This window comes from Stenella coeruleoalba, assembly GCF_951394435.1.
Source record: "Stenella coeruleoalba genome assembly, chromosome: 1".
NCBI lineage: Eukaryota > Metazoa > Chordata > Mammalia > Artiodactyla > Delphinidae > Stenella > Stenella coeruleoalba.
In genome coordinates, this window is record NC_137169.1 from 22,559,408 (window position 1) to 22,578,752 (window position 19,345).

The 19,345-nt window shown below is 36.8% G+C and overlaps 1 protein-coding gene across 14 annotated transcripts in view; it reads left to right on the forward strand.

The window, feature by feature from the left end:
- Positions 1-19,345, forward strand: part of EPB41 (erythrocyte membrane protein band 4.1) — a 205,130-nt gene that overhangs the window by 147,698 nt on the left and 38,087 nt on the right. For 7 of the 14 annotated variants that reach the window (XM_079913022.1, XM_079913024.1, XM_079913018.1 and 4 more), the window contains 3 exons: positions 133-195; positions 4,850-5,026; positions 6,802-6,852. In XM_079913022.1, the coding sequence (XP_079769148.1) occupies positions 133-195; positions 4,850-5,026; positions 6,802-6,852 (291 nt within the window). Of the gene's footprint in view, positions 1-132; positions 196-4,849; positions 5,027-6,801; positions 6,853-8,192; positions 8,301-19,345 lie in introns of all 14 variants that reach the window. The other 7 variants (XM_079913026.1, XM_079913029.1, XM_079913031.1 and 4 more) reach the window with 4 other exon arrangements.

Genomic DNA, 19,345 nt, shown 5'->3' on the forward strand with positions numbered 1-19,345 from the left:
TGTTGGCATATGCTGCGCTATGGACATTTAATTTTTAATATTTTTTTGGTTTGCCAATTTGCAGTTTTTTCGCGCAAGAACAACATTTTAATTTTTTATGCTTTTCTGTTTTTCCCTCTTTCATTTTCACAGAAAAAGAGAGAGAGACTAGATGGTGAAAACATTTATATCAGACATAGCAATTTAATGTTGGAGGTTTGTATGAACTTGAAGCTTATTTCAGTTGGTTGCCTGTAACCTTCTGCATTCTTTGCTGATTCCCTTTCTTCTTTCTATGCTGCGTTTGGTTTTGCATGCCATTGCATGAGAGAATTTTAGGTTTAAAATGCTTTTGCATGTTGGTAAACATGAAGATATGCAACCATCTCTACTTCTGACTCTTTAGTTTCCATCTCTCATACTTATCTAAAAAATATATGATTGGGACTACCTCAGCATCCCATGGTTCCATTGTTTTACCCACTTTTAGAAAGAACTACATCACTGTTTAAAAGTTCCTTGAATTGCCCAAGAGTATAAACTCCTGTATGTTTCAAGCATCAAATTTATACAATTTTTTCATCTTCTGAATCAGGAGAATGTGGAAAAATAGGAGAAATGATCACAATTCAAAATGGACTTAACTTTTTGAGGATACCAAAAAAATGACAGAAGAATAATCAGGGGGAAAAAAAAGTAAGATACAGGAAGGAAAGAAGGGAGGCTAGCATTTAATGAGTAGTTAGTATGATATTAGATAGTTTAATTATAAAACAAGCCTATGGGTATGGGATTTTTATTTTAAAGAGAAAATTGAGGCTAAGAGAAATTAAGTAATTTCCTTGTGGTTATAGAGCTGGTAAATCAGTAAAGCTAGGATTTGTGTTAGGGTCCATCTAACTCTATTAAACTACACTTTTTTTTTTCCCATTCGGAAATAGCAACATACTATGTGCTGTAGGAATTGTAAGGTCATTTTCCCATTGTATTTAATATCGGTCAGATTTTCACCAAGCCTATATTAGTATACTTTATCTAGTGTCAGGCTCCACACGGGATAAGGAAAAAACTAACTAGAAGATTAGAGGAACTCTATGAGGAAAAATTAAGGAAATTGGAGTTATTCTATACAGAAACAGGCCATGTTTACACTTCAGAAACTCTTACCTGGAAGCTAATGATCTAATTATCTTACAACTCCACTCAAGACAGAACCAAAAGAAATGGGTATAAATTCTGACATCAGAGATTTAACTCAAGTATAAAGGAAATGTAACTATATAGGAAGATGATAAATCATTCTTGCCTTCAGGAAGCATCCAATGTAGGGACAAATGGAAGAGAGAAACAATAAATAAGTAAACAAATACTGATAAAATGATTACAAGTTATTATAAAAGCTATGAAGGGGAAATAGTATGCTGTGCTAATAAAAAGGACCTGCTCTAAATAAGATGGACAGGGAAGTTGTCTATGAAGAGGTAACACTTAAGCTGAGACCTGAAAGATGAACATATGTAATGGTAAATATTATTGAAGTGGATGTTTGAAGCAACTTTTTTAGATAGAACTCTAACAGCATCCAGTAATTACTTAATGTCATCTATTCTTTGTCAATACATATATTTTAAGCGCCTGCTAGGTATAAGATACTTTGATAAAAAATAAAAATTATGGCTAGTTTTCATTAACCATGTACTGTGTGGTAGGCACAATACCAAGTGTTTTATATATGTTTACCTCATGTAACATGAAGTTTTCTTAGGCTGGACCCTAGGATATTTCAAACTTGGTAACTAGATCTCTTTGCTTTAGCGCATAGCTGAAACTAGACCTGAATGGTTCCGCTTCTGAGATTAGGGAGAATAACAGATATCAGTTGATCTCCTTATACTCAGCAATGTAACATCTCCCAATTCCAAACATGCCTATTTCTTGACTTGTCCATCTGTAATTCTGCCTCTTAACTGGAACCTGCAGTACCAATCATATATTTGTCCTTTGTTCAATGAGGTGTGTTATGGCTTCTGAGACTCACAAAGTCCTTGTGTGTGATACGTTTTTCCCAGTATTTCATTGACAGCCATGAGAGGGGATTTCTAAATAAGTGTGTGTTTGAAAATTAAAACTACTAACTATCTTTTGAGAATATTTTCTACTTAATTAAATGTTTGGTTTGATTGCTGCTAAAATTATAGGATGATAGGCATCAGAAAGTGTCTAATCTGAAAACAGCCCAAGTAGTTTGGCTAACCATCATTCTCTAGTATTGTAAAAGTTTTTTTCCCCCGCTTAGGGAAGTTCTCTCAAGTTATCTGTCACTCTAGCAGATTTTTTTTTAAGCATTCCCTCCTCCCCCTACTCCTACCCCACCCCCACTAATGCTTTGTTCCGGCACAAATAAGGTCGAGTTCATTTTTAGATCTACTGTTTCCTCCTCCATCTCCCAGTGAGAACCTGTTGCAAGTTTCTGTGACAAATTCTATTTGGAGCAGGTCCCTTTGAGATCTTAATTTAACTCTGTGCCCCCACAGGTTTCCAACAGAGCCAGCTAAGAAGGATGGAGAAACCTCCCTCAGAAGCTGCTGATTTTATTGGAACATTTATTTTCTCAGGTTCCAAGCCAATCAAAAGCTAGGCAGGACAAGTAACAAATCACCACTCTTTTATAGTAAGAGGCTAATAACCCAGAGAGTTATGGTTTTATCATAGCCTCTCTTGATCATTTTTTTTTCTTTTGTTTTTTGCGGTACGCGGGCCTCTCACTGTTGTGGCCTCTCCCGTTGCGGAGCACAGGCTCCGGACGCGCAGGCTCAGTGGCCATGGCTCACGAGACCAGCCGCTCCGCGGCATGTGGGATCTTCCCGGACTGGGGCATGAACCCGTGTCCCCTGCATCGGCAGGCGGACTCCCAACCACTGCGCCACCAGGGAAGCCCAATCATTTTTTTTTTTTTTTTTTTTTTTTTGCTCCATTCTCACCTTTAACCCTCTCAAATACGTTTAGTTCTTGGCCCAAGCAGATTTGATTTTGTCAGGAGCTAGGTCACAGAGCCTTCCATGCCTGATGGGTCTCAGTTGTTCAGCCTACTACTGAGTCTTTGACTGACCTTGTTCCTGCTTTTCTTTAGCTAGTAAACATGCTTTTCTTGCTTTCAGCTAGAACAAAAGTGCAAACTGTTGTTTCCCCATGGTGAAGCCCATATTCTTGAGCTGTACTCACATTTCATCCCAGCAGGCAAGAGGTACTCTTATGGGGGAGCTGCAGGATTGCCCTTTTTGGGTTAGTTTTCTCTCTGACTGATCTAAAAGCACATAAACATCATTCAGTCTCGCAAAAATAAAAAGAATAGACTATTAAATGAATTTTCTGAATGAATATCTCCAGAATCAAAATTGTGTCATATGCCTCACTGATTCTTTTTCCTCTACTGTTTTCTCTTTGACATTGCTTTTGAAAAAAATTTACTTAATTGCAGCCTATATTGCCCCAGGAAAAACTTTGAAAACAATTTTTTATTTAAATGAATTCCTCCCCCCAACCCTCAACGCCAAATGAGGCTGTTTCCCACGGAGCCAAAAAAAAAAAGTCTAATCCCCAAATTCACACAGCATATTAGGAGATATATTTAGTATTATGCTTTTCTTGGATACAGAGCTGCCTTGATATATAATAAACACAGAATTTTTAGCAGTCATCAAGTGACAGGCTCCCACATGTTTTGATTTCAAGCATAGATCTTTTGAGGGTTTTTTTGAAGAAATATGTTGGACCAAGAACATTTGAGTTTTTGTCTTCACGTTGTATTTCCCAGATTATTTCTGGCCAAGTCTCTTGAAAGTTGGTTTATGCCTCCTGTTACATAAACTTGAATGTTATTTCTCATATTATTTACAGCTTTATTAGCCTCGTTTTGATCATTTCTCCCTGGAATATCGCCTGTGAGAGTTTCCCCCTAGTTGTCCAGTAGTCACATCTGCTGGAACAGTTTAGTTATTTTAAGTCGTCAGGGAGACATATGAGGTATTTGACAAGTTCTTATTAAATCACTCCCCATCCATTGACGGTTACTGGAAGATGGTCCCTAGTTTGAATGGTACTGAGGGATGAAGTGAAGCTGTCAGAAGCTGCAAAACATAAGGCTTTTAGTGTGTGTGGATAGTATTGACAAAGAAAAAAAAATCCATTATATTATATACCCCTGAGTAATTATTCAGAGATAGTAACCACTTGCTCTGGAGGCTTGAGCCAGGAATTTCAGTAATAAATTTTTGTATCGAGAAAGGGCTATTCCTGTTTACCAAAACCCAGCAACAGTCACCTAGTGGTAAGCAAGCAAAACTATCTCCAGGTAGAAATAGAGGGATACTGTACAGTTGCAACTCACCAAGGCAAGGCAACCCATGATGGGAGTTGAATCTTTCACCATGTCCTTCGTTTAACAGTTTCTCCTTCTCTATTGCTATCTCCATCCTGCCTGAGCTGAGCCTAAATCAGTTCCTATCAAGCTGAGGCTAATTGAGTTGTGGGATTACCTGCTTGGGATGAGGAGTTGGAGATCTAGTGCTGTGTCGTAATGGGAAGAAGAGTTGTAAAATGAAGGAGTGAGCTCTTTATGGGTTATATAACTGCTAAGAGCTATAGGGTTACGATGCTTCACTGCTTCCAAGAAAAGCACTGTGTTAAAAAAAAAAAAAAGCAAATATACCATATTGTATATTTACAATTTGAATGTAATTTATGGATTAACAACATCTATCCTGGATGTGGTGTATTTTCTACCAGTGCCCATAGTCTATGATGGGCTCCCCTTGGTGTTGTTTTTTTCCCTGAATATTTATTGTTTTGCATCTTGTCCTTTCAACTATAGGATTTAGACAAAAGTCAAGAAGAGATCAAAAAACATCATGCCAGCATCAGTGAGCTGAAAAAGAACTTCATGGAATCTGTACCAGAACCACAGCCTAGTGAATGGGATAAACGCTTATCCACTCACTCTCCCTTTCGAACACTTAACATCAATGGGCAGATCCCTACAGGAGAAGGAGTGAGTACTTTGTCCATGTGACCAGTTGTGAGAATGAGTGAGATAAATGCTTTTGTATATTGATAATCTGTATCTGAAAGTTTAGAGCTGAAATTTAGCTTTGGTGTCTTACCAATTCATTCCAGCTTTAAAGCATTCATCATCAAACACTTGTTTTAAGTCATGTAGACTACTCAGTCCAATTATGGGGGCCATTTGGAGCTACCAGTCGATGACTGGGCCCTGAGAACTGTCTCTGCAGCTGCATGCTTCTGCCTAGTGTATGTTTACAAATTGACCATAAGCCAGTGGAACTTTATGTTCAAACTGTGACTTCAGGGACCAGAGAGTTTACTAAATTTAGTAAGGTCAAAATTTGGAACGGGATAGGCATTTTTCAAAAACTTTGAACGTTTGCACAACTTAGAAATGTCTGGAATGGTTGACCACAATTATATAATAAACCAAGGAGACCTCAGCCAGAGAATGCAGAATACCAAGTATTAATGATTGTATTTCAGTCTTAGAAGAACTATTGATGATTTATTTTATCTTTATGAGTAACATCGAGCTTTTAATACACTGTTTTATAAGATAGTCACAATTAGAGGAAGAGATACCTTTTAGAGGCTGTTCGTTTTCTATAATTGTTGTCATTACCCATTTTAGAGATCCTACACCTGAATCTGTGTAATGAGAATATCTTAAAAGTTACCTTGAGCACATATTCAAAAATTCTTTACTTAACCTTTACCCTATACAGGTTAAGTATGTATATAACTAGTCACAGTGACTCAGTGAGTGAGTGTAATGATTTTAAAATTATATGCTTGTTTCCTCCCAAAACAATAGCAATTCTAGTTAAGAAAGGTAAAGTGATGTCTTAATAGTTTTTTTAAAATTTGTTTTTATATTCAGAGTTCATGGTAAACTATCCAACTTACTGTTAGTTTCTGGAACTGGAGAAGATAATAAAAGTTGGTTCACAAAGGATACATTTTATATTTTTCAAAATGTGATTAAAATTGGCTAACAGTTCTCCAAATAGAGTTGAACCAGCTTCACCAAGAAGGCTGGAGAATTCCTGAATGATGGGCAGGGAGAGAGAGTCACCAGGGTTGATAGGATGCAGTTGTTCTTATTCACTGTCCTCTCAGCCTCCACTCTCTGGTCTAAGTGGACATTAGTTCTGTATCCCAAATCTGGAGCATATACCCTGAACTGAGTCAGTGACTGCTTTCTATAAGTCTATGGCTCCCTGATAAAGCACTTGTTGCTGCCACGCCTGGCTAACCCTATCTACAAACCATAACTGCATATTTTCTAGAAGTTTTCTTTTTGATTCTGTGCAAGTAATAAAAGATACTCAGCTACTTTGGAGAAGTAACTTAGTACCCTCTTGGATGAGGTTTGGTAAATTTGAACCAGTCTCCATTTCCAGAAAATATTTTGTGTCTTAATAGAAACCCTTCAGAAACGATCTTAGGGCTAGTTTTGGGAATGGCTGTTTCATTCTGTGGACTTTAAAGAAATGACTTTTATAAATTAAATTAGATCAATAGGGAGTACTTTAGCTCTAGGGTTATGATACTACCCCTCTAAATGAATAATGCAATAAGTAAGAACTATATTGTGATAACCTTTTATATAGGATAATTCTACTTCCTGGCATATCTTACTTTTTCTTTAATAATTAGGACAATATTTTTGTTCTCTGGGGATACCTCTTCTACCTTTGACAGCATTGTTGTTACATTGCAAGGCAACTGAATTTTATATAATTTGTGTATGACCAGGTGAAGAAAACCTCTGTCCTTCCCTCGGAAAGAAAGGTTGGTGGGCCAGAGGTAATGCTGCTGTTATGACTTGTGCTTCTCAATCAGAATTTGCTCTTGTCATGGCACTAAGCAGATAATTCCCCCAGAACTGAACAGCAGCTGCTCAGTGATTTTTTTTTTCTTTTGGCTATACTGGTAAATTCACACTCACCGCCTTTTGACCTAACACATAACATTTTCGCTGCTGCATTTTGCAGCTTTCAATTTGCTTATTTCGGCGCATGGCTGGTTGAAAAGCTGCATGAAGATATAAATATGTATTCGGAGAGAAAAACGAATTTAATTGTACCCTATTCTTTTTATGTTGTCTTTCTTCTCCCCCTTATTTTCTTTTAAAAATCATTATAATTTTGCATCCTTTCTTTTCCTTTTTTCCTTTTTTTTGCTGACCAGTCCCCCAGCTACTTTCTCCCTGATACGTATCACTTAGGGGTGTGCAAAGAACCAGTGTTGAACTTCCAAACAGATCAGAGAAGGCTGGCTCAACTAAGAGAACTTAGAGCCAAGTTTTTCCTTTCATAGAAAACATCTGTCTTGACTGGATGGCAGAGTACAGAAATTGCCAGGGGAGAAAAATTTCTCAATTGGACAATTGGAAAAAAATAATTTTCCTTAAAAGTATCAAAACCATTTGCTTAATGTGTTGTATAAACCTTCATGATGGTCATTATTATTATTTTAAATCATGATTCTGAAGGGGGGAGGGAGTTTGTAATTGTTGAGATTTGTGGGAGTTTGGTTTATGGTTTTTGGGTTTTTTTTTCTGATAGACCTTGGAGGCTCATATAAACTTTTATACTTTCGTTTTTCTTTTGCAGTCTTAGAAATGTATAGGATTAGGATTTTTATTCCCTTGAGCAAAAGCTAATTGCCATACTGAATGAACTCTTGCAGTTTTCTAAGTCCATATGAAGAGATATGAGGATAACATTTTATATTCTGCCATTCTATTTGTAATAAAAGTAACTTTTCTGATGGCAAGAAGAATGCTTCATTATTGGCTTTGCCCAATTGATCTAAGGAAAATTGGCAGCACCAAAGCAATGAAAAATGACCGAAAATTTGTGTGAATATCCTTAAAGGAGGAATAAATACTATAACTAAGGAAGTCCAGTGATTCCTTGAACTTTGAGGACTTCTACTCTTCATTCATTCATTCAATTACCTATTGAGTACCCTACTGTGTTATAGAAACTTTGCCAGTATAATTGCCAAAGTAAAGTAAAATACAGTGTCCAAAAGATCTTCCCAAATCCTTTGCACATCCCCAAGTATCATTTTTGAGCATTTTCCATCTGTCATTTTGTTCATCTTTCTCTGTCTTTCTTGATCTTCTACCGTGAAAGCAGACACAGGAACGTGCTCTGTTAGTGCAGGATGAAGAGAAAATTAAGAGGCAAGAGAGATCTACTGAAAGCGCCTTGCCCCAGCGAGAAAATGAAGAAATTCTTCCCAAGGTTTCTATTCCAATCCCTGAGGATCACAAGTTTCTCAAAAAGTGCCACCTCTACTCTAGTACTTTTTCATCTCCTCGTATTCCTTTTGTGATGTCTTTTCTCGTGGTTCTTGCATTGGCTGTCTGGTGGTTGGTCTTTCTGTGATCGGAAAACAGGGTGCTCATCTGAAATGTCAAGACTAAAACCATTGAACTTTGTTGTTCGCTTCTACTGTGTTATCTCCTGTGTGATGCCCTCTGATCTTGGTAGTTCACTGTCCTAGGGGAGAGCCTGTGATCATTTTTCTGTCAATAAAATGTTACTCTTCGTAGAATATATATCGTGGGGTACAAAGGAGTAGCAATGCATTGCTCAAGCCAGTTTTCCTCACCAAAGTTTAACAAGTTTAGGCAAATCTGATTTAAGCATATGGCAGGTTGGTACTTTCCCCAAAAGCTTTAACTCTTTTATCCTGCATGTTCTTATTGTTCACTGTTGCTATGTACTCCTCTCCAGTGTTTCACAGAAAGCAGGATATCCTGTAGAAACATTTGATGGAATATTTTCCTAATCTTCGATAGCTATTTGTGGGGCATGGGCTCTGTAGTTTAAGAAAAAAGTTCAAGTTGCTAACCTTTCAAAAGCCTTAAAATGATACATTTTAATCTGTGAATCTATAACCACTCCTTTTCTTGATATATCAAACCAATATATACAAAGGCCTTTTGTGGAAAAGGGCTTTTGACTTCTGTGGCCTTCTTATGTGTATTTCTGAGACGTACAGGGACAAACAACTTTATCCTGCCTGGTGTATAGAAGAGATCTGCAAAGGTTAAATGCATTTTTCACAAGTATAATGTTGATGGTTTAAGGAAAATGGTGCTGGTGCCCTTTAGCCTCCAGCCAGGGCTGAATTTTCCAGACTACTCTGCCCATCTTTAAAAGTCCTGGAATAACAAATTTCTTCAAGGTCTGTACATAAACATACCCTTCTCTGAATTAAAATACTGTGTTACTTCTTTATGAGTTAAGTAATTATATTGCTAGAAGCAATATTTAGCCATTATGATAAGCTTAAAATAGATATCGATATATTTTGTTTTTCTGATAGACTTTGGACTTGTTTATTCTTACATGTGTGTTGAAATCAATTGTTTTTCATTGATGGCCTTGTGAGCTAAGGTTCTGTCGTGACAAGTATGTGTCTTCTGTTTGCATGTTGATTTTTAAGGCTTACCTGAAGTAAATATGCGTGTGCTCTCTCTTCACAACACAACTCGGATACCTAACCTGTTTTTTTTTTCCCCTCACTATTAATGAAATCTTGCATGTGGCTTGCTTTCTATGGCACTTGAATGTACCAATATGGATGATTTGGTTAATGTTGTCTCAAATATTTGTTTTGGAAGCTGAGTTCATAGAGTTATCAAATTGAGATTATTGCACTTTACTTCTCAACACTTCCAGCTGATGTAACTTCTAAACAAGACTTTTTGTTTTTAAGATGACGGTGTCTTAGAGCAAAAAAAGAGAACCCTAAAGCCAAGAATCTTTTGTCCTTCAACACCCATTATTATTATTCTATCTTCTCTGGAGACATGTAGAAATAATTCTCTGGTATTTCCTGAAAACTGCTACTCTGTTATTATAGGCTATCCAAAAAGATGGGAAAGAAGTGAGAAGCAGGTTAAAATTTAAAATCTTGTATGAGTATATCTTTCATGTCACAGGCTATGTCTGTTTATAAGAAATATTTTGTAATTAAGCATATTTATTGATGCACTCATAATAAGAAAAAAGAGACCTCCAATTAACCTGAAATATTGCAGAACCATTCTTTTTGTTTGTTTGTTTTTGTTTTTGTTTTGTTTTTTGCGGTACGCGGGCCTCTCACTGCTGTGGCCTCTCCCGTCGCGGAGCCCAGGCTCCGGACGCACAGGCTCAGCGGCCATGGGCCACGGGCGCAGCCGCTCCGCGGCACGTGGGATCCTCCTGGACCGGGGCACTGAACCCACGTCCCCTGCATCGGTAGGCGGACTCCCAACCACTGCGCCACCAGGGAAGCCCTGCAGAACCATTCTTTAGCACAGAAAGTGATCAACCTCAGTACTCCCCTTTATCTGTGAAATAGAGATATGAGAGCTTTCCTTATGAAATAACAGAACTATGGCATTGGTTAGATTCTTCTGAATTTTTTTCAAGAAACTAAAAAGGAAATAATCTTAGGATTTTGTTGATACTTTTATAACTGTTTCAGATTATAGTTCCAGTTTTCATCCATGTACGTAGCATTTTATTAATTATTATTGTAAACGTCCCCTTGAGTTTTGTTTCTCTTTGTATTGGAGTTATTTCAAGTCCATTAAAAGTCTACCGTAAGCCAAGAATACTTTTCGGTTTTCTGAAGTGCAGCAGGAGCCCTCAGAGGTCCTTACTGATGATCAAAGGAGAGGCCCTTTCTTCTGTTAATAGGGTGAGAATGGTTGAGAGGGGAAGGGCTGATACTTCGTATTGGACTAATAAGCTGGCCAATGCAGGCTCAAAAGATATGCCCGTCACAGTTATCAGAGGAAAAATATTTTTCACTGCTGCCAATATGTATAACATAAAGCTGTAAATAGTCTTGGTTTCCCTCTCACATCTCATTTCATTCTTGGTACCAGAGACAGATCCAAATAACTGTGTGTTGGTTTTACCCTGGTTCAGCTTCTTAACAGCAGGTTGATGAGTGAAAAACAATTTGGACTAAAGGTATTAATACAGACCAGTAAAAAGTCTGGGGGTTTTGCCTTGGTTTTGCTATTAGTCATTTCTAGGGTGACTCTGGGAAGTTCACTTAACTACTTGGTGCCCAGATTTCCACCTAGTAACGCAGAGACAAACCTTCCTCATGAGAATGAATCTGTAACATGTTCCAGTAACCAGAAGCTCTGGTTGTCATTAAATTCTTGGTCTTTTGGGGACTGGAAATTAAAAAAACAAACACATTAACTTCCTGGATCTTTAAAAATAAAAGTAAGCAATTAAATAGCTGTGTTGATTTCCATCTACTCTGTATTGATATTTGACCAAACACTTAAAACTACTAAAGTTAAAAATTCCTTGTACTCTTAAGCAATTCATCTTACCCATATGGTATTTTAGAGTGGACCATACTTGAAGATAAATCCAGCCTCTATATTCTGGACCTGTCTTTTAGCCATATTCTTATGCTAATGCATGGATTATGAAGGAGATTCAGTTTGCATGGGTCAATTCTACTACTTGTTTATATCTTTGGTAAAAGTTTTGAAGGGAGAAGATATTGACTCTGTTGACTAACATGAGACTAGTGATTATGTGTGGACTAGATTTCGTTGCCATCCTAGATCCTAGTACGTTTCTTTCTATTAGATATTATTGTAAGTTTTACTCTGAAATTTCTGTGGATATAAGCCAATTCATTTCTTCCTACATTCCAAAGTCACTACTGTAATATTTCCTATAGAAAAGCATATAAGACATCCTACACATTAGAGGTTTGGTTATTTTTTGAAGGCATTACCAATCAAAATTTATATTTAGGCTTTACCTAGTGATCATGTATTTACAAAAGGAAGACAGAAAATTCAAAGATAATATGAGACACTTTCTCAATGTTGCTTTTTTCTTGCCAAGAGTATTGAGCATAGTAAAGATATATAGAACTTTTCTACCAAGTTTCCTTCTCTTCTGTTCATCTTCATAGAAATTATAAAATCCCAAACTTTTTTACAGCATTCTCTATCACATTGCGGAAGACTATTATATTGTTTCTATTATACATAGAAGTTTTGCTTTTTTTCACTGCACTCAAATGAGCCCTGTTGCTTGTAATTTTGGTAGTAGAAATGGAGACAACTCCTTATTCTTATCTGTGGGATAACTCCATCTGCCTCCTCTACACTGTTGGGAATAGTATCAGTAAGCTTGGCTCACTTCTGCTGCTGTTATCCCTCATGCCCTTGGATCTCCTTTTTACTGCATCAGAACGTGATGCAAAAAGAGACATGTTGGTGTGGACCTTAGGAATGGACACCTGAAACGGTTAAGAAGTTGTTGTTAAAGTAAGAAAGCCATATAAAGTTAGGCTGGAACAGGAAGAGGGGTGGGGTAGCTGTGATCAGCGATTACAAATTCATGGAGTATTTCATGTTGTAAACGAAATTTCTTTCATACTAGAACTTGAAAAATAAAGAGAAGAGAAAGTAGAGTAGTTTATTACTCCCACAGATCAGAAATAAAGGCTGAAAGCTAAATAACTTTAATAATAGCCTAACCAAATGTACAGATGACAGATTGTTGAGGAAACATCTATGTTAGGAATGCTTTTCTAATCTTTTGTGATTGATATCCTAGAGGGTAGCCCTTCCCTTTATCATAGTCAAAATCCTGTTTGGGGTAAATAACAGAATAAATCTAATCTTAAAGATTAAAGGAGGTGGGAAGGCACAGAGTCCCAACTATCTTTTCAGGTCCCCCAAATCAATAAAGGACGCAGTTTAATTCTGTCTCTTTAAAGAAGAGTCTCCATATGTATAGAATCCTATCTCAACAAAACACAGAGAATAAGAATTAAAGGAAAAACATGGTTACTCTATCCATTCTTTATTCATTGCCCTCTAGGGCAATCAACGTATTGCAGGGATGGGTTTCAAAGAGGCAGCATTATCAGAATTTTAGGATTGGATAGGCCCTCAATCCAACTCCTCTCCCCTCCAATGCTTGATTCTTCTGTACAGTATCATTTAGAGATTCAGAGACCAAGTGGTCTCCCAGCCTGTGATTAAACATCTCCCAAGATATAGCACATTATGTCTTTCGACATCCCAAATTTTTAGATATTAATCATTCATGTATTAAGTCAAAGTCTGTTTCCCTGTAGCTTTCACTTCTTGGTTCTAAATGGAGGCATTCTGAAGAATTTTCTATCTTCCACATTATAAGGTCTTCACCATAGTTAAAAGTAACTCTCACGTTGCAATTAGTCACAGTTCTTGCCCTCAGATAACTTACCATCTGATATCCAGTTCTGTCCCAGTCTTCCTCCTAGCATGTTATCCTTCTGCTTTCTTCCTTTCTTTTTCTAGCTTTTCTTGTTTTATCAGCTCTTTTTCTTTCTGGCTCCGTTGCCCATTGGTTGCTTCCCTATGGTTTATTCAGTTTTATGTCCCTTCCCAGTGACTTGCCCTCTCTAAAAGAACATTTTGGAATTCCTGGAAATCCTAGCTTCTTCATAGATCACACAGGCACTTGGGGTTTTTTGTTTGTTTTTCAGATAAAGGAGTTGGTGGGGAGGGGGTGGGATAGTTTTGTAGCTTTGGAAACTTCTTGTAGCCCAGAATCTGTTGACAAGATTGTATTGCCATTATATCCTGAAGCAGCATACCACCAGAGCCTGCATTCTAAGTTTGCTTGCCTTCTCTGACAGCCTGGCTAACCTTTACATCCTCTATAATAGCCCTCACATGATTTGATTTATACCACTTTGATATGATACAGTTATGGAACCTTACTTGCTGTTTAACATTCTGATTTTGACTTAGAGCCCCACTAGAAAAAGTGATATTAAAAATTTGAAATGTTAATCCATCTCTTTTAGTTCTGCCTGTCTCCTCAAAACTGTGAGGTTCTGAGGTGTGAAGCCTTGTTTTATCTATCTTTGTTTGCCAGAGACACCCTTGTATCTCAGATATATAATGAATAATTAATATTTGTTAAATCGAATTAAATAATTAGTAACATGGTAACAGATAAAGTCTAACTTTTCACTTAGAATCTCTTGTATTAGGACACAAGTTTGTGCCAAAGTAATCACCCCGTGCCCAATCAGTACATGCAGGTAGCCCAAAAAACCCATATATGGCCCGGAAGCCACTGTCTCTCCTATTAATCCTGTAGTATGGTCCTTGGTTTATTCAAAGAATCTACGTATACTTCTATGATAGGTGTCAGTCTCTCTTGTTAATGTCTTATAATTTGATTCAGTTAAAAGCTCTTATCCATTTACCACAGTAATAATCAACTATTTTCACTATAGAATGTATTATCGAGACCAGGGTACTTGTTTATATGTGTAAATACATCTTGGGAGTGTGATGCCATGAAGAGAACCTGTTATTTGACATTTTGCGTTTCTCTAAAATACATTTCAGAGAGCAGTTTGATACATTTGTCTTGTGTTTTATATGATATAAAAACACCAAATATATCAAACTCTTGTGGTATCAAGAGTTTTGTATGTCAGACCAGGGGTTGACAAACTTTTTCTGTAAAGGACCAGATAATAAATATTTTAGGCTTTGCAGTGCATATAGTCTCTGTCAAAAGTACTCCACGTTGCCATTGTAGAGTGAAAGCAGCATTGAGGATAAATAAAGAAACATGAATATGTTCCAGTCAAACTTTATTTGTGGACACTGAAATCTGAGTTTCATATAATTTGTATGTGTCACTAAATATTTTTCTATTTCTTTCCCAACCATTTAAAAATGTAAAACCATTCTTAGCTCATAGCCGTACAGAAGCAAAGAAAGGGCTGGATTTGGCTGCTGGCTGTAGGCTGCTGACTCCCGACATAGGTCTAGAGAGACAGAACTGATCAGTTAGATTTTCTGCCTTTGTACTGTTTCGAAAAGTTGTAGTCAAAATCTTAACATCTTCATTCAGTGTTGAAGTGTTTTTGGTCTTGTTTATGATTAGAAATGGAAAACAAAAGACAAGGCACTCATTCCTATTTATCTGGCAGCCAGGGTACACCTGAACAATAATCTAAAATATCTTTACCACCACAACATGCCTGCCTCTGTCAGCTTCCAAATTGTTCTGTGTTAACTGTGCTCTTAACATGTTCAGCGACAAATCCAGCTAACCCCTTTGTTCTTTTTGGTTTTTAAGGGTCTGCCTCTATCTCCCCCTAAGGAATAAAGAAACAAATCCCAAATTCACCTTCTCTTTAGCCGGGTTTTAGAGATATCTGATGAACATGGTAAAGAAGATTTTCACTCTAAATTTTTGGTACACCATAGTGTATAAATTTAAGGTTCGGCATCTAAGGGAAACATTTTAGAAGGGTTCCTCTTTCAAAATAAAGATTTCTCTGAGAGGAGTTCCCTACTTCAGGGCTGATTTGGGCAGTATTTACCAAGAAGTCAGAATAAAATAAAATTCTATGCTTTCAGAGGTGTCTTTGCTCCCTAGTTGACTGGTTGTGTTCTGGAGGGTTCCTTGGTCTGTAATTAGCTTTGGGAGGTGCTTTCTAACACATTCCTCAATCTATGTTCCTTTCCCCCTGGTCTAGGATCCTTTAGCTATGATTCACGGTTGAATAAATTGTTTATCCATTAGCAGTTGAGCAAGATATTTAAGCCTAAAGAAATCTGCTAAGAACTTCTCTTTTTGGAACACTTTCTTTGATATTTTTCTCATGTTATTTGCTTTGTTAATATGTAAAATTATTACGAATAAATCTTATTGCAAATCTGATTCTGGTTGCTACTAATCATTAAGGAAATGAGTCAGTAATGCTGCACGTAGACAGACCCACTACCAAAAAAGGGGGGGAAGGAACCTCTGCTTCAGCAGATCAGCAAGAGATATTGTCAGCCAGTCTTTCTAGAAAAATTCTCTTGTTTTTCCCATATTTTCACTCTTTTGTGTGGCCCAGTAATTATCTTATGCTCAGTCCTAAAACAGAGATGACTTATTCACATGCGTTCACTTCTGAGAATATTAATGTTTTAAACCAGCTTTGGAACTATTTGACTTATTTATACGAAGTTTTAAAAATAATTTTTTTCTAACCCATTTAACCAGTCACTACAACACATGTAATTGTCACATCTGTTAGAAGCATTTTTAATATGCTGAATTTGTCTTGTTTTGTTTTGTTTTGTTTTAAAAGGAAGCACTCTACAAATTAGTAGTTATTAATGCCTCTCTGATCATATTGAAGAGTGAGGATGGAGTGGGTGTGGATGTGTGGGCATGAGGAGAGCTGCTCCTATAATGTGGAATTTACAGAAGGTCCACTGCTTAATCTCTTACTTCACCTTGGTGAACCTTGTCTCTTATCTTACTCTCACAGTTCTAGATTCTGTTGTATCATCCAGGTGATTACTTAAAACCAACACTCCACATTTTGAAGTGGTCTGTTTACTAGCACAAAGTATGTACCTTGTTGCCATGTCTGCGTAATACAAAATTTTGTAGTGTTTCTCCAAAGCCCCATTCCTTTTAGGAATTTATTGAAAATGTTAACATGGAAAACCATTTCATTATTATAGGATTTTTGGGGAAGAGAAGACACAGCTAATTAATATCTAGTCATCGTTTTCTGTTGTATATAGTTCTGTGGAATCAAGGTGCTATTTTCTAGATATCAAATTGGGATATAATATTTTCCTTAAGTGCTTGTGGCTTTAATCATTTTTGGAATTGGGACTTCTGAGAAATCTTGCCAAGTGTATTAAATTGTGTTCCATACTAAATGATCAGAGTTTTTGTGCTGGTTATAGCCCCTTCCTTTCCATCTCCATCTCTTCAACTCTTCAACTCAACCCTTCTTAGTATAATGAAATAAACTTGACTGGTCACGTCTGGTCTCCTAGACATGTTTAGTATAACCTTTCATATATGCTCAATCACTTTGATTTCTATAGCTCTATTCAGGTTTGAGAACACTCATTTGATCTGTGGAGTCCTTGCTGGTGAGTGCAGTGTTAAGGCAAAATTTTCTATTATTTAATAGTTAAAATTTTGCATCAGGCACCGATTTTACAGCTGTTTGCTTTTACATTCACCTATTCTGGGGATAATCTAATAACAGCACTATTTAGGAAATGGTGAAAACTATGTTTGAAGGATAATTGTCATTGCCAAATTCCATTTGCTGGCATTTGTAAAAGGCTGCATTATAGAATGATTTTGATTTTCGTACAATAGGCAATTTTACCAACCGTAATTTAATAAAGGCCAGTGTCTTCCTAAGTAAGCTCCTTTATCCAGATGTAATTTTTATATGCCAGAGAATAGCAATGGACAATGAAAATGACTCAAGTTTTGTGGAGAAGCTAGTGAGCACTATAAGGATGTACTTCTAGCCAGGGAGGGACCAGTAGCCTAGCAACTTTATTAAAAAAAAAAAAATGTAGGGGAAGATATAGCCAAGAGAGAAAATTTAGGCTGAAGAGAAATGTATTGCATGATTAAGAATGACACACTAGAGAGGAAAGATAGAATTTTAAAATCGTCTTTTGCTAGCCACGTGGTTACTCTGTTGTTAGTTTATCCCCATCTTGAGCATTTGTGATTCTAACGTCCTTTTCTAAACTGCCAGTTGACGTGAGTTTTCCACCGAAAGTGTATCAAAACTATTATTTATGAAGGTTTTGGGGGTGGAGGGGCCAGGGGATGTTTTTCTTTTTGGTAATTTTTGTTCTCCTTTCTTCGTTTGTTTCCTTTTTCGGCTGAAGAATGGGCTGCTGCTGCTTGACCTGTCATCTTTATGTGCTGTTTACACATGGCTTTTACAAAAGAAGCCATTACCACATCTGATTTATCTCTTATTGCAAGTGCCCCTTTAAAAGCATTTGTTTCAACTTAACAAATTAAAAAACAAACAAAAAAATCACCAGGCTAGCGTTATTTTATAACCAAGGGAAACACCGATATTACTAATTTTTCAAAATAGGAATAAGATTACAAATATCGATAATATAGTAAATGTATAAAGACATGTGTTTCGCTTTTTAGAGCTTTTCCCCAAGGCACTTAAAGCCATTCTTTGCTGAGACATAAACTTGCCATGTTTTGTTAGAGAGAAGTATGTGGAAACAAAGCACTCGCAATTAACTGATCTTATCAGGATTGGAGTCTACTACATTTTTTAGTTTGCATGTTGCAGACCATTTGGGGGTATTATTTAAATACATCTTGATAATTTAAGTGACTGTAATATTTATCGTTTACTTTAGTTAAGAACCAGGAGCTGGACTCTTCTGCTGGGTATCTTCCTTCTGTGCTTAGCAAGATAACCTCGATTCCTGCTGGTTCTGTGGGCATTTGCAGTACAAAGCATTTCTTACGGGGTTTGCAAAGCAAGGGTAATGTGCTCTGTGGGTGTATGTGTGTCTGTGCACACCCCTCCCCCTTAATCCCACTGCCACCTTCTGCTCACTCCTTTTTTCTTATCAAAACTTATTTTTTTAATTATATAAGCTTAATGAATCCCCAAACCCCCATTTTTCCTGACATACAGGAACGCTGATAAAAGTTTAATGTATTAACCTTCCCTGAAGTATTTGCATTTCAATAGGCCACAGAGTCATTGCAAAGATGATGGTGACATTACAGAGTTGATCATACCGTTAAGCAGTATTTCCAAGGTTAGTCCTAACTCTCAGTTTACTTGATTGAATGGCAAAATAGAATGAAGAGAATGTGAAAACCAATGGTAGTTTAATAGATGTGGTGGATTTAGGGTTCCATTGGGTAAAGTGACTATAGAGATAGTATGCTAAATCTCAGAGTCTCTTTTTACAGAAAATTTAGGAATTTCTGGAAGCAGAATCTGTGGGTCGTAGCATAAAAAGATATGCTTTGGGCTTAGAAACAGCAATAAATCTATTAAGCTTTAAAATGATTGTAAATTTTGTGACTAATCAGAAATGTTTTCAAAACTATTAAAAATGGCCTATCCAGTGTTATTCATGAGAATCTTGGCTCAGAAATAATTAAATATCCTCATAGTGTATCAATTTTAGTTCTTATCTTCTATCACAGTTTTTTTCTAAGTTCTACCTGGTGATGTCCTCTAAAATATAGTGAGAACCTGGCTCAGAACGTGCTCAGCTGAAAGACCAGCCTTAGTTAAATCCATAGGGTTGGCTAATTTGGATACTCAAGAAACACTTCCATAAAGACTGGTTCTGGTTCATGTTTCTTTGCAAAAAGTAATATTTTAAGAAATATAGTATAATGACAAATAATATCTAGTATTTGCTTAGCACCTCAGTTTGAACACTCTGCACAGTTAACCCTCACAGTAA